The following is an 11,386-nucleotide window of genomic DNA, read 5'->3' as shown; positions in this document are numbered from 1 at the left end:
AGTCAATAGCCCTAGGCCCTCTGGACCCAGGTGGTTTCCCTCAGCTGACAGCTCCCAGCTTCTTGGAAGAGGTCAGCACCTCTCCCTTCTTTTCATCCCTCTCTGAGCCCCCACCTGGCACAGATTTCTTACCCAGATCCATCTGGCCTGACACCTCCTCAGAGGGGTGAGCAGGACAAGGATGCTGCCCCCAGTCAGAGGAGAAAACTAAGGCCAGGATAAGGACCTGGGACTTTTAACTGACACCCTGGTGAGTGCCTAGATGAGAACAGGGTAGCGAGGCTGACAAAGTGTCCATCCGTGGCCCAGCCTCTCTGCCCCCTAAATCCTCAAGACCCTAATGGCATTGCCAGGGACAGAGGGGCTAGGTTACTCTGAGAGGGGAGGGTGGTTTGAGCCAGAGCTCCCAGCCTTGCTTCCAAAGTGGGCATTGAAGGGGCTGCCTAGGCTGGCTGAGGGCTGCTGGGACAGAGGCAGAGGGGCAGGCAGAGGGGAGGTGGGAGGGGTTCCTGAGCTGGAGACGCACCTCTTTCCCAACTGCGACACCTCTTCTACCCTTGCATGCCCTATCCCCCAGCCCTGCACAAGGAGGCCTTGGTAGCAAACTCCTAAAACGCCTCCTGGCGTGATGCCTTGTCGAACATCCTCCCGAGCCTGGTTCCCACTGTCAATGTGAAGTCCAACCCCTTTGCCAATTGGCCTGTGCCAACCTTTGTGGCCTCCTGGCCCATCTTGCTTAATCTTATCCCCAACATTCCAACTACACCAAACAGGGTGTCCCTACCCTGGGATGGAGCCGAGCACAGCTCAGAGGCCAGCTCAATGACTGGTGCTGGGTTCAACTGGATACACACGTGCCCACACCCTGGTCTGGGCTTCATCACGTCCTTCACATGATCCAGACCCAGAGGGATCAGGCTGCCCTGCCTATTTTTCTGGGACATGAGGGCTCTCTCCCAGGCTGGGCCGTTCATATGCAGACACGCACCTTTGTATAAAAGCCCACCACCCAACTGTGTGTAGTTTCCTACCAGATCACACACACACGGAGTTGGGAAATCTGAGCCAAGAAGGGTCTAACAAATCTGGCTTATGGATCCCTAGAGACACCAAGTGTGGTCCTGTCACCATCCTCAAGTCCTTGAGGGGCAGCAGGGAGGCAGAAGTGGGTCCCCGGCTTTGGCTCAGCCCTCACTGGACCCCAGGGTCTCTGAGCCCGAGGGTGGGCAGAACATGGTCAACCAGGCCCCAACCAGGTTCCGATTCTGGTTCTGTGTCAAGACTTGCTGTGTAGCCCCAGACAGGCCAACTTCCCATTCTGTTTTCCCAGCTATAAAGCAAAGGAATTTGGATTAGCCGACACCTACAGGCTACCCAGGCTCACTGTCGAGCTGCTGTCAGTCCACGGCAATTTCAGAGAATGGAAGGGCCTGTGGGAGCAGCAGTCGAAGGTGCCAGGCACCCCCCAGGAGCTCCAGCCGGGCCAGGCAGAGTCCGGGACTGGAGATGCGGTGGGTGCAAGGGCAGCAGGAATCTGAGCCAGGAAAGACAGAAGCCAAGAGCCACGAGATAGGAGCAACGATTAGGACCATACTTGGCATTTATGGAGCAGATAATAAGTCCTATGAACACTCACCATGCTGGGTTCATCTCATTTTCATCTAGATTGAGGCCAAATATATGCTCTTGTATCTTGGGGATACCAAATGAGCAGACCTAATGGGTGAGGCTCGATCCAGCCCCTGGCCTTCCAGTCCCCACAGACACAGAGCAGGGGCCGAGGTGGCACCGGGGAGCCGCTGGCAAGGCCCCATTCCCACCCAACCCCTCAGCAGGTGTGTCAGCAGCCATGGGCATGCAGCAGCATCTCTTGTGCTGAGTATCTATGAATACAAACATGCATCCCCCTCTCGGCATGCCAACACGAACGTGCACACACATGCACACTTTGGGGACGTGGCGGACAGGTCCTCCGCCACCGGCCAGCCCTCTCCTGCTCTCGCCTGGAACTGGACACCCGGCGCTAAGACTCATGGTCCCGAGAGCAAGGGTTGAAGCAGGGTCAGGCCATGGGTAGAGGTTGCCAGAGGAGAGCCAGCACACGGGCAGTCACGTGGGGACGATATCCCCTAAGACTATGACCCCCCGCCCCCCCATCAGCAGAAACTCCGCGCAGGGCAGGAGGAGCTGGTGCCTCCGCATCGAGTGGTGCAAACTCTCCTCTTCCCCAAACCTCCGTGCCCCAGAGCCCCACTCTCCTTGCTCACCTCCCTCTCAATCCCCGGCCTGCCCGTGTGCTGTCCCGGGTCATGAACCGTCGCCAGCTGGGCTGTCCAGAGCTCCAGTGGGGAGGAAGGCTGTTCCCAGGGGGAGGGCAGGCCAGCTCTGGCCAGAGCCCCTCACACCTTCAGAAAGGAGGGGTGGCTGGGGTGGCAGAGGGGCCAGCAGCAGCAGCCCAGGCCTCGCTGTTCTCTATGGCTTTTTATTCCTATGTGATTCTACTGCTCACTCATATAGGGATTGGAGCCGTGGCGCACGGCGGGGGCGGCCAGCGTTGGGCGTGGATGCTGAGCGAGGGGGCCCAAGGAGAGCCGGGACAGCGGCCCACCTTCCCGCAGCACAGGCAGCTGGCCTGGCCAAGGGACCCTCCTCTGTTGCTTTCCTCCCCACTGGCGGAGGGACTGTTGGACCCCATCACTGCTCTGACCCACCATCCAAGGCTGACCCCCATAACAAGGCTGTGTCCCCATAGGAGTGGCTGAAGGAACTGGGGGTATTCAGCCTGAGAAAAAGGCTGCCACAGGGAACAAGGCCCAGTGTCCTGTGTGGCTGGGGCGGCTCCTAGAGGGCTGCTCAACCAAAGAAGGTGTGGTCTGTGGCTAAGGGCTGTCCAAAGCGGGAAGGAGACCTGGTGGGAGGTAGTAAGTAGGCACCCAGTGGGGCATACGGCAGAGCCTGGGGACCGGGCAGGGATGCCACTGGGGAAGTCACTGTTGGATGGGTGGCCAGTCCCTCTGGGACCCCACAGATGGCAGTCCTTAGGCCTGTCTCCCTGGGGTCTCTGCTCACCCTCATTGAGCATGTTGGGAGCCAAGCTCCACCCTCCCAGGCTCCTGTTGGTGAAACAAGTGCTGAGTGTGTTGTGTGGGAACTCCCACCGGGTCCTGGTGGGGTGGCTGCAGCCCGACCCACTCCCTCCCCAGCGGCCCCCTGTGAGCCCCTGCTCTGAGGGAAGATGCACTGAGACCCCATCGAGTGGTCCTTTTTATTTTCAGTCCTTCTTGTTCCGCCCCAGAGAAACAGGCTCAGGAGCTCAGCAGTGGGGCTGCTTAGGGAATACAGGGAACAGCGAACGGGCCAAGAGGCTTGTCTTGGCCTCAGGGGTTCTGCTGCCGGGGCTGAAATTAGGGGCGGAAGAGAGCCGCCATCGTGCCATTCTGGTTGGGGGAATGGACATGAAGCAGAGGCCCTGGGTGGGAAGTGTAAAGGCCAACCATGCAGCCGGGGCCAAGGCGAGGAGGGGCCCTAAGGCCTGGGGAGGCCCTGGGGACCGACCCTGGTCTGCCCAGAAGCTGCCCTGTAGGCCTTCTCTGGACTCCCAGATCATGACTTATGTCATCACCGCGGCCGCAGGAATAGGAAGTGGACGTCCATGACGTTGGTGCCCGTCAGCCCTGTGTACAGCAGGTGGGCCCCGCCCTGGAAGCGATGGAAGAAGGTATGTGTGTCATTGTGGGCTAGGAAGGTGGCCACATCCAGGCCCTCAGCGGTGGCCTGGCTGGCGAGCTCAGGCATAACCCAGGCCCCGGCTGCCTCTGTGGGTCCGTCCCTCCCATCGGTGCCGCCACTCAGAAACAGCACGTCGACGGGCCCCAGCGGCCGCTGTCCCAGCTCCGCTGCGACACGCAGGGCCAGTTCCTGGTTCCGGCCACCCTTGCCCGAGCCCTGCAACTGCACGGTGGGCTCCCCACCAGCCAGCAGGCAGATGGGGCCCCGAGCCCCCTTCACGACCTCCAGGGCCTCCTTCAGCTGCAGGTCCGGGAGCTGGAGCGCCGCCGCCTGCTCATGGAGCTGTTCCTCCTCCTCCACAGAGACTCCGGCACCACCGGGCGGAGTGAGGTGGGCTCCTGCCACTCGGGCCAGCAGCCCGTAAAACGTGGCCACACTTTTCACGTCGCCCTGCATGGCTGCGCTCAGCACCACGGCCCGGTATCCCAGCGCCTCCGCCTGCCGCCGGGCCTCAGCCAGTGCCAGTGCGTTGGAGCCAATGATCACATTGAGGACGTGGCCACATGTGTGTGGCCCGTGAGGGTCCGAGTCGGCCCGGGCCAGCACAGTTTTCACCGAACGTGGCAGGGCAGCACGGAGGCCATAGTGATTAAGGATGTGCAGGCAATCTTGCACATTGTGGATGCTGGCCACGGTGGGGCCGCTGGCGATCACCTCCACGGGGTCTCCCACCACGTCCGACAGAATCAGGCTGACCACCTGGGAAGAGGTTGAAGATGCAAAGCTGAGTCCCGCCTGGTCCTCACCCCAGAACTATGAGGACAAACTGTACCTCCCGACCACCCCACTTCCCATGTAACCGTACACCTTCCACCGCCTGCTGCACTTCCTGGCCCGTTTCTAACCCCTCTCAAGTGGGTTTGCAGAACACCTGGCCATGGGGACTCAACCTCGCCCTCTGAGGTCCCTCTTTGATGGCCCTGTGAACTCCACACCAGGTCCCTGCCAACCTGTAAGCTGTTTTAGGCTTTCATCTGCTGGGCACACGTGGGCCTGATTCCACAAACCCAGAGCTGCCTGGGTAAGAAGTGACGCACACACCTGGGCAGGGTAGGCAGCCCGAGCGAGCCCCCCACCCTTGAGCTGGGACAGGGCCTTCCGGATCGTGTTCAGCTCCTGGATTGTGGCTCCTCGGGCCGCCAGCAGCTTGGTGAGTGTCTGCTTCTCCTCCAGTGTGACGGGTGGGATGGGGGCGGGCAGCAGGGCCGAGCCCCCACCTGCAGAGACACGGAGGACTTCAAGCAGAGGGGACAGCAAGGAAATGTCCTCCCCCAGGGATGCAGGTGGGCAGTGAACACATTAGGGAAGGGATGAGGCCTGAAAGGTAGAGTCAGGGTGCCCCATATGGACATGCAGTGAATGTGTGCAGTCACCACACCCTGGGCACCTGAGGTTGTGCTCTGCCTTGGGGTACCCCAGGTCCCAGCAGGCACTGGAAGAACTATTCCTTAAGACCTTGAAATAGGCGGCAGATATGGGGGGGGGGGGAGAACCAAGGAGAGGGCTCCATAGGGGCTGCAGCCCCAGGTGACATTGGTACAGACAGCAATAACAGCAGTGACATTTCCCTTGTAAGACTCTGAGGTAGGTGCTCCCTGTGTGCCCTCATGATCTGCCAATGGGAATCTAGGGGAGGACCCCACAGCTCAGGGGAGGCCAGACAACTCGCCCAGGGCTGTCTAGAAGTCAGGCATCCAGGTTCCTCACTGCCTTACCTGGTTTGTGTCCCTGGGGGCTCAGACCAATGGTTTCTTGAAGACCTGATATTGCCCCACCCAACTTTCCCGAGCAATCTGGCACCCACACCTGAGATGAGCACGAGCAGCAGGTCGTCAGCTGTCAGCTCTTCGGCCAGCTGCCGGATGGCTAACGCAGCCCGCAGCGAATCACGGTCCGGCAGGTTGTCCTCTGCACCCTCAAAAACCTGGACACGGCTGTGTGGCTTCAGTAGCATCTCCCTCAGGGGAGAAAGAACAGAGAGTGAGAGATGGGGCGGGCTCCTCTCCTCCCGATAATTTCCCAGCTGTTCATACCATGATGCCTGCTAATACCCATCCTGGAACCAGGCCAGACCCGGTAGAAAAGGGAAGCTGGTGAGGAAGGGAGGCCCCGATCCAGCCTGAGTCTGGGCCCAGATTCCCCTCCAGATGGACAGTAGGGGGCAGCCCCCCAGAGCTCCTTACTGCTTGCCACTGCACTCCACGGCAGCCCGGATCCCCTTGGGAACGCTGATCACTCCCTGCACCAGATGCTGGCCCAGTAGCTCCTCGGCTGCAGCTGCCATGCCCAGCACAGCCTTGCCGAAGCCCACCAGGTAGAGGTTTTGCCGCAGCTGAAAGCTCCGATCCCGCACCTTCAGCTGCCCGCTGCTGGGGTCCAAGGACAGTGCCCGGTGCATCATGGGGCCTGGCAGCACGGCACCAATAGTGTTCTCAAACAGCATCCGAGCCTGCTCTGCCAAGGCCATGCCACTGGCCAGCCGTGCCCCTGGGCCCCCCCAGAGGAGTGGGCGTAATGGGGCTCGGGCCAAGCGGGGCAAGACCTGCAGGGCTACAGCCATGCCCCACTGCTTTCAGCTCCACCTGGCACCCATAGCCGCCTGGAGGGGAAGAAAACACTAATGAGGCAGTTGCAAGGTTAGAGAAGGGAGCCCCTGAGGGCTCAGGGATAGTGGACCCCACAGCTGCTGCTGCAAGAATGGACCATCTGCCAGTCCCAGGAGACTTCCCGAGGCTCCCAGCTGACGGATCTCACTCCAGTCCTTGGAGCCCAGGCCTGCCACCCAGCCATGTCCTCCTCTTCTGCCGGCCACACAGCGGTCCTCTGAACGCTCTGCCTGGAGTCCAAAGGTCCTGTTAGCTGAGCCCTCCTCCTGGGTCACCCACTTTGGCTGAGAGTTAATCATTCACGGACTGAGCAATTCCTATCAGTGGGTTCCCGCCCCGCCCCTTGTCCACCCCTTCACTCTGAGCCCTCACCCAGGTGCAACGCCCCTTTCTGGCACTGCTTCCTTGCCTCTTCACCACTTCTGGTGCCAGGAGGCTGCTGGCTGTCCCACCAGCTGACTCAAGCCCGCTGACCTCCCGCCTGCTCCTATTCATTAACTTATGGGTCTGTGTGGGGCGGCTGCAGGCTTGCCAGGGCACTCACAGGTCCTGAACATCAAGGCATACAGTCTGCAGAGTCCCAGCACTCACAGGCAGGTACAACCAGAGGTTCAGGTTCAAATCAGAAGTGGCAGCAAAGTCTTGCTCATGGTGGAACCTCAAAGAAACCCCAGATCCCACATGAGGCGATGTACCAGGGGACCCAATCTGCCGGACAGAAAAAGATGCCCTTCCACCTACATGGCTGGCCGGACCCACCCCTGCTAAAAGCACGCCTTTTGGCTCCCACAGAACAAAACAAGCCTTGGGTCACACCACCCACAGGGGTGAGAGCCAAGTGGCTATGGCAGCGAAAGACCAGGCTCCCACAGCTGAGCCCAAATAATCATTTTCCCCACGGGGCAGGGAAAATGCTAAAGAAGCCTTGAGGTGAAGGTCAGGAGGCTGTTGAGGAGTTTAGGGACAATAAAAAAACAAAACCCAAAGAGCTTATCTCTAAAAAGGCATCTGCTTTCATAAATGCCCATCATAAATGCTGCCAGTTGACTGCAGCAGTGTGTGGGTAGAGCAGGGGAAGGCGGCTGGGAACCAGGCTCCAGCTCTACCATGGGCTTTCTGACTGGCTAGGAAAGCTCCATTTCTCTCACTGGCCTCGTCTGCAAAATGAGCAGACTTCGGTAACCAGTGGGAGCCCTGGCTGGTTTGGCTCAGTGGATAGAGCGCCAGCCTGCAGACTGAAGGGTCCCAGGTTCGATTCTGGTCAAGGGCACATGCCTAGGTTGTGGGCTTGATCCCCAGTAGGGGACCTGCAGGAGGCAGCCAATCAATGATTCTCTCTCATCATTGATGTTTCTATCTCTCTTTCCCTCTCCCTTCCTCTTTGAAATCAATATATATATATATATATATATATTTTTTTTTTTTTTTTAAATGAGAAGTGGGATAAGATTAAGACTAATGCTTTCCCCTTGAAATCCCTGGGCTCTCTGAAGCTGTCCACTGTTAACACACAAAACCTGGACATCAAACACCGATTTATCCCCCACTCAAAAAACCTGGCAACGTCTAGCCCTCTCAGCCTACTGGTTTTCCACTTTCCTGTAAGAGACCAATTCTGTCCACCCCCAGTTGTAAAAGGGAACAGAGAGCACCACCATGCGGACTCTGAAAATGGGCCCAGCTTTTTCCAGGGGGCTCCTGGGGCTGACCCCCATCAGGCTTGGAGTTAAAAGTATCTTAGCATCTAGCAAAAGCTGGGTGAACTTTGTACTTATTCAAAAGCTGGGTGAACTTTGTACTTATTTCCCAAATGGGCACAGGCCTAGCAGATCCCTGCCTTGCTACTGGATAGCAGAACCCAGGGCAGGAGGGCATTCAAGGTGAAGGTTGCCAGAGAAAATACAGGGCGTCCAGTCAAATTTGAATTTCACACAAATGAGGAATTTTTTTCTTAACAAACAATTAACAATGTCATATTCGTTTCAGGTGTACAACCTAGGGATTAGGAATTGCTTTAATATAGGGATATCCCCTAGAATATTTGGGACATACCTATACTGAAATATTACTTGTTGTTTATCTGAGATTCAAATTTAAACAGACTTCCTGTATTTTTATTTCTAAACCCAGCAACTCTGATCAGGACAACTCCTCTCAAACTCCCAGGCACTACAGCGCTAAACCTGGAGATTCCGAGAACATCCGCCGTGACTCCTCCCCGCCTCCAGATGGGGCTAGAGCCACTTCCGGCCGTCGCCTGCTGCTGGCACAGGTCCCGGAAGTGACGTCACCTGGGCCGACGCCGCGGGACTTAGCGAGGGAAACGGCTGCGGCGTAATATTGGGTGGTAACCCGAGAAATAGGAGCCCGCTGCCGCCGGGGCCCGCTGTGGCCCGGCCCAAGGACTGCTTCCGCATGTTTCGCGGCGCAGACTTACCCCCGGTTCCCGGCTGCGGCTCCCAGCGCTGGAGGCCGGAAGGACTCTCTGGTGGGCGGAGCGGAATCCGGAAGTGCGGGGTGGGTGTCAGGTGTGAATGGTGCTGGAAGGAGCGCGGGGGGACCCGGAGTGAGGCCTAGGGCTTTGGCTCCGCTCAGGCCGCGGAGGAGCGTGGATGGAGTCACTTGGCGCCTCGGTTTCATCTCTGCCATGGGGGTCGTAATTGCCGCCCCACTGGATGCTGTGACCGTCCCCTCATTTTTCCTGTTCGGAGCAATCAGTCAGCAAATACTTCCCAAGCTCCTGTTAGGTGCCAGGCACTGTTCTGAGCAAACGGGCCCAGAATCCCAGAATCACTCCTTACCCACAACCCACCGCTCCGGAGCCAGGTTGTGTCATCCTCGCCGCCCTCCCACCGCTGGGGTCCCAAGTAATTGATTGGCGTCTCCCCCGCCTCCCCTTCCCCTTGGCAACCAAATAACAGCTCTGACTCAGCAAGAGAGTTCCGTTCCGAGACCCTCGAGCACACAGGGGGCCTGTAAACACAAGTGACCCTGGGCCTCTCCCTGTCCCTGCTCTCACCCTGTGCTCAGGAGGGTGTACTATTTTTTTTTTTTAAATAAAGGTTCTAGTTTATATTTTATTGATTTTTTTACAGAGAGGAAGGGAGAGAGATAGTTAGAAACATCAATCAGCTGCCTCTTGCACACCCCCTACTGGGGATGTGCCCGAAACCAAGGTGCATGCCCTTGACCGGAATCGAACCTGGGACCCTTGAGTCCGCAGGCTGACGCTCTATCCACTGAGCCAAACCGGTTAGGGCAGGAGGGTACACTATTTTTACTACGTTTTCTTGGGGAGATGTGGGGGAGCGCTACATGACAAATCACAGAACAGACTTCCCAACCATCTTAAAACAGATTTTTCACACCCGTTCTCTAGCAGCTGCCACCTCTCTCCATAGGTCTCCAAACCATGCTCTGCTTTTGTCATAAACTCCTCCCCGCTTCCTAGCTGTCTCCCTGGATTTTTCTTTGCCTTTATGCTAGAGGACCTTTTATTCCCTATCAACCGCTCCTAAATGCTTCTCCACCCCATCATCCAAGCACAGGCACCTTCAGGAGGAGTTGCCTTCTTTATTATTTTTTCTCTCTCACTTAGTACAGTTTACATTCAGTATTATTTTGTATTAGTTTCAGGTGTACCGCATAGTGGTTAGATAATCATATACTTTACACAGTGTTCTCTCCCTCCACCCCCATGTTTCCAGTGCCCACCTGGCACCATTCGTAGTTATTACAATGTTATTGACTCTATTCCCTACACTGTACTTTACATCCCCGGATCTTCCTTCTTTAGATTTGGGGAGATTGGAAAAACTTAAAGTTTCAGTTTGTCCTCACTTACAGTAAGCTGTCTTCATCCATGCATGCATTTATTCACTCCTCCATCATTCAACAGTCATTTCCCCAGTGTCTTCTTTGTGGGCCAAGTGCTGTAACTGCTGCAATGAGTAAGAAGTGCTTGTTTCAGATGGGAAATGTACTCTGCTTTTGTAATTGCATTCCCACATTGGTGAGAGGAGTGTGAATTTGAGCAACTCTCTAATTATTTAGTGCCAGAGACTCATAAACAGACGCCATGTACTGTGCCCGTGCTGTTCTGTCAGACTGTAAGCAGAGGACTAACTGTACCCATTTTTTAACCTCCCACTGCACCCCACAACTACTCACAAGATGCATTTAACAACAGCATAAGTTTTAGATGCCCACTGGACTGTGAGCTTCTGGAATGTCATGACTTGGTCTAATTTGTATTTGTACTGCCTTGCGTAGGACCAGGCACAAAAAGAAACTGGAATTTCTTTTTTTTTTTTTAAATGAATTAAGACAACAGTGAAGTGCTCAACTACAAATTGCTGCAGACCCTAGGTGGAAAGGATTTCACAAAAGGAAAAGAGTTAGTGGTGAATAGAAGTAGAAGGCTTCATTGAGTGGTGGGGTTTAGATCTAAAAAAAAACCCAGAATATTCAGCTTATCCAAATAATAACACTTCTCTGGATAGTGGGCATGAATATGTCTACAGTCTTTTTTTAATCCTCACCCAAGGATATGTTTAGAGAGAGAAAGGGAGAGAAAGAGATTCCTGACTAAGAATTGAACCTGCAACCTTTTGGTGTACAAGACGATGCTCCAACCGACTGAGCCACCTGCCAGGGCTGTCAACAGTCTTTTAAAGAGCATTTTGGCAATAAATATCAATATCAATAAATATAAAAAATGTGACATCCAGTTTCAGTCCAAAGAAATCATTGGATATGCGGACAAAGATGGTGTAGGGGAGGGAAAAATTTTTTCCTTTACAGTCTTAGGTTCAATGGTGGAGGCCCTACAAATTAAACGGACAGAAAACAGATTAATGGGAGAAAAAGGTTTATTTTATATGCCATGGCAGGGGGGGTGGGGGCGGCGCGTTGCTAACAGAAATGAAGTGAGGACTCCAAAGAAGACAGTAGGCCTGAGACCTTATACACCAATTTTAACGAAGAGTGAT

General features: G+C 55.8%; 1 protein-coding gene across 3 annotated transcripts; it reads right to left on the bottom strand.

Annotated features, from left to right (window-relative positions):
- Positions 1-3,251: 3,251 nt before the first annotated feature.
- GLYCTK (glycerate kinase) lies at positions 3,252-9,157 on the bottom strand. Of its 3 annotated transcripts, XM_070390698.1 has the most exons (6): positions 8,833-9,157; positions 6,940-7,053; positions 5,973-6,388; positions 5,596-5,747; positions 4,831-5,006; positions 3,252-4,488 (listed from the first exon to the last, which is right to left on the bottom strand). In XM_070390698.1, the coding sequence occupies exons 3-6, from the start codon at positions 6,347-6,349 to the stop codon at positions 3,619-3,621; spliced, it is 1,575 nt and encodes a 524-aa protein (XP_070246799.1). In that variant the 5' UTR covers positions 6,350-6,388; positions 6,940-7,053; positions 8,833-9,157; the 3' UTR covers positions 3,252-3,618. The 3 variants fall into 3 exon arrangements, with proteins under 3 accessions (XP_070246799.1, XP_070246800.1, XP_070246798.1); XM_070390699.1 differs by lacking the exon at positions 8,833-9,157 and having other exon boundaries at positions 6,940-7,068; XM_070390697.1 differs by lacking the exons at positions 6,940-7,053; positions 8,833-9,157 and having other exon boundaries at positions 5,973-6,708.
- Positions 9,158-11,386: the final 2,229 nt, after the last annotated feature.

Source organism: Myotis yumanensis, unplaced genomic scaffold (assembly GCF_028538775.1).
Source record: "Myotis yumanensis isolate MYYU_CA2020_CCGP unplaced genomic scaffold, mMyoYum1.0.hap1 SCAF_14, whole genome shotgun sequence".
In the NCBI taxonomy this organism is placed as follows: domain Eukaryota; kingdom Metazoa; phylum Chordata; class Mammalia; order Chiroptera; family Vespertilionidae; genus Myotis; species Myotis yumanensis.
This window is presented reverse-complemented; position numbering and strand designations above follow the sequence as displayed.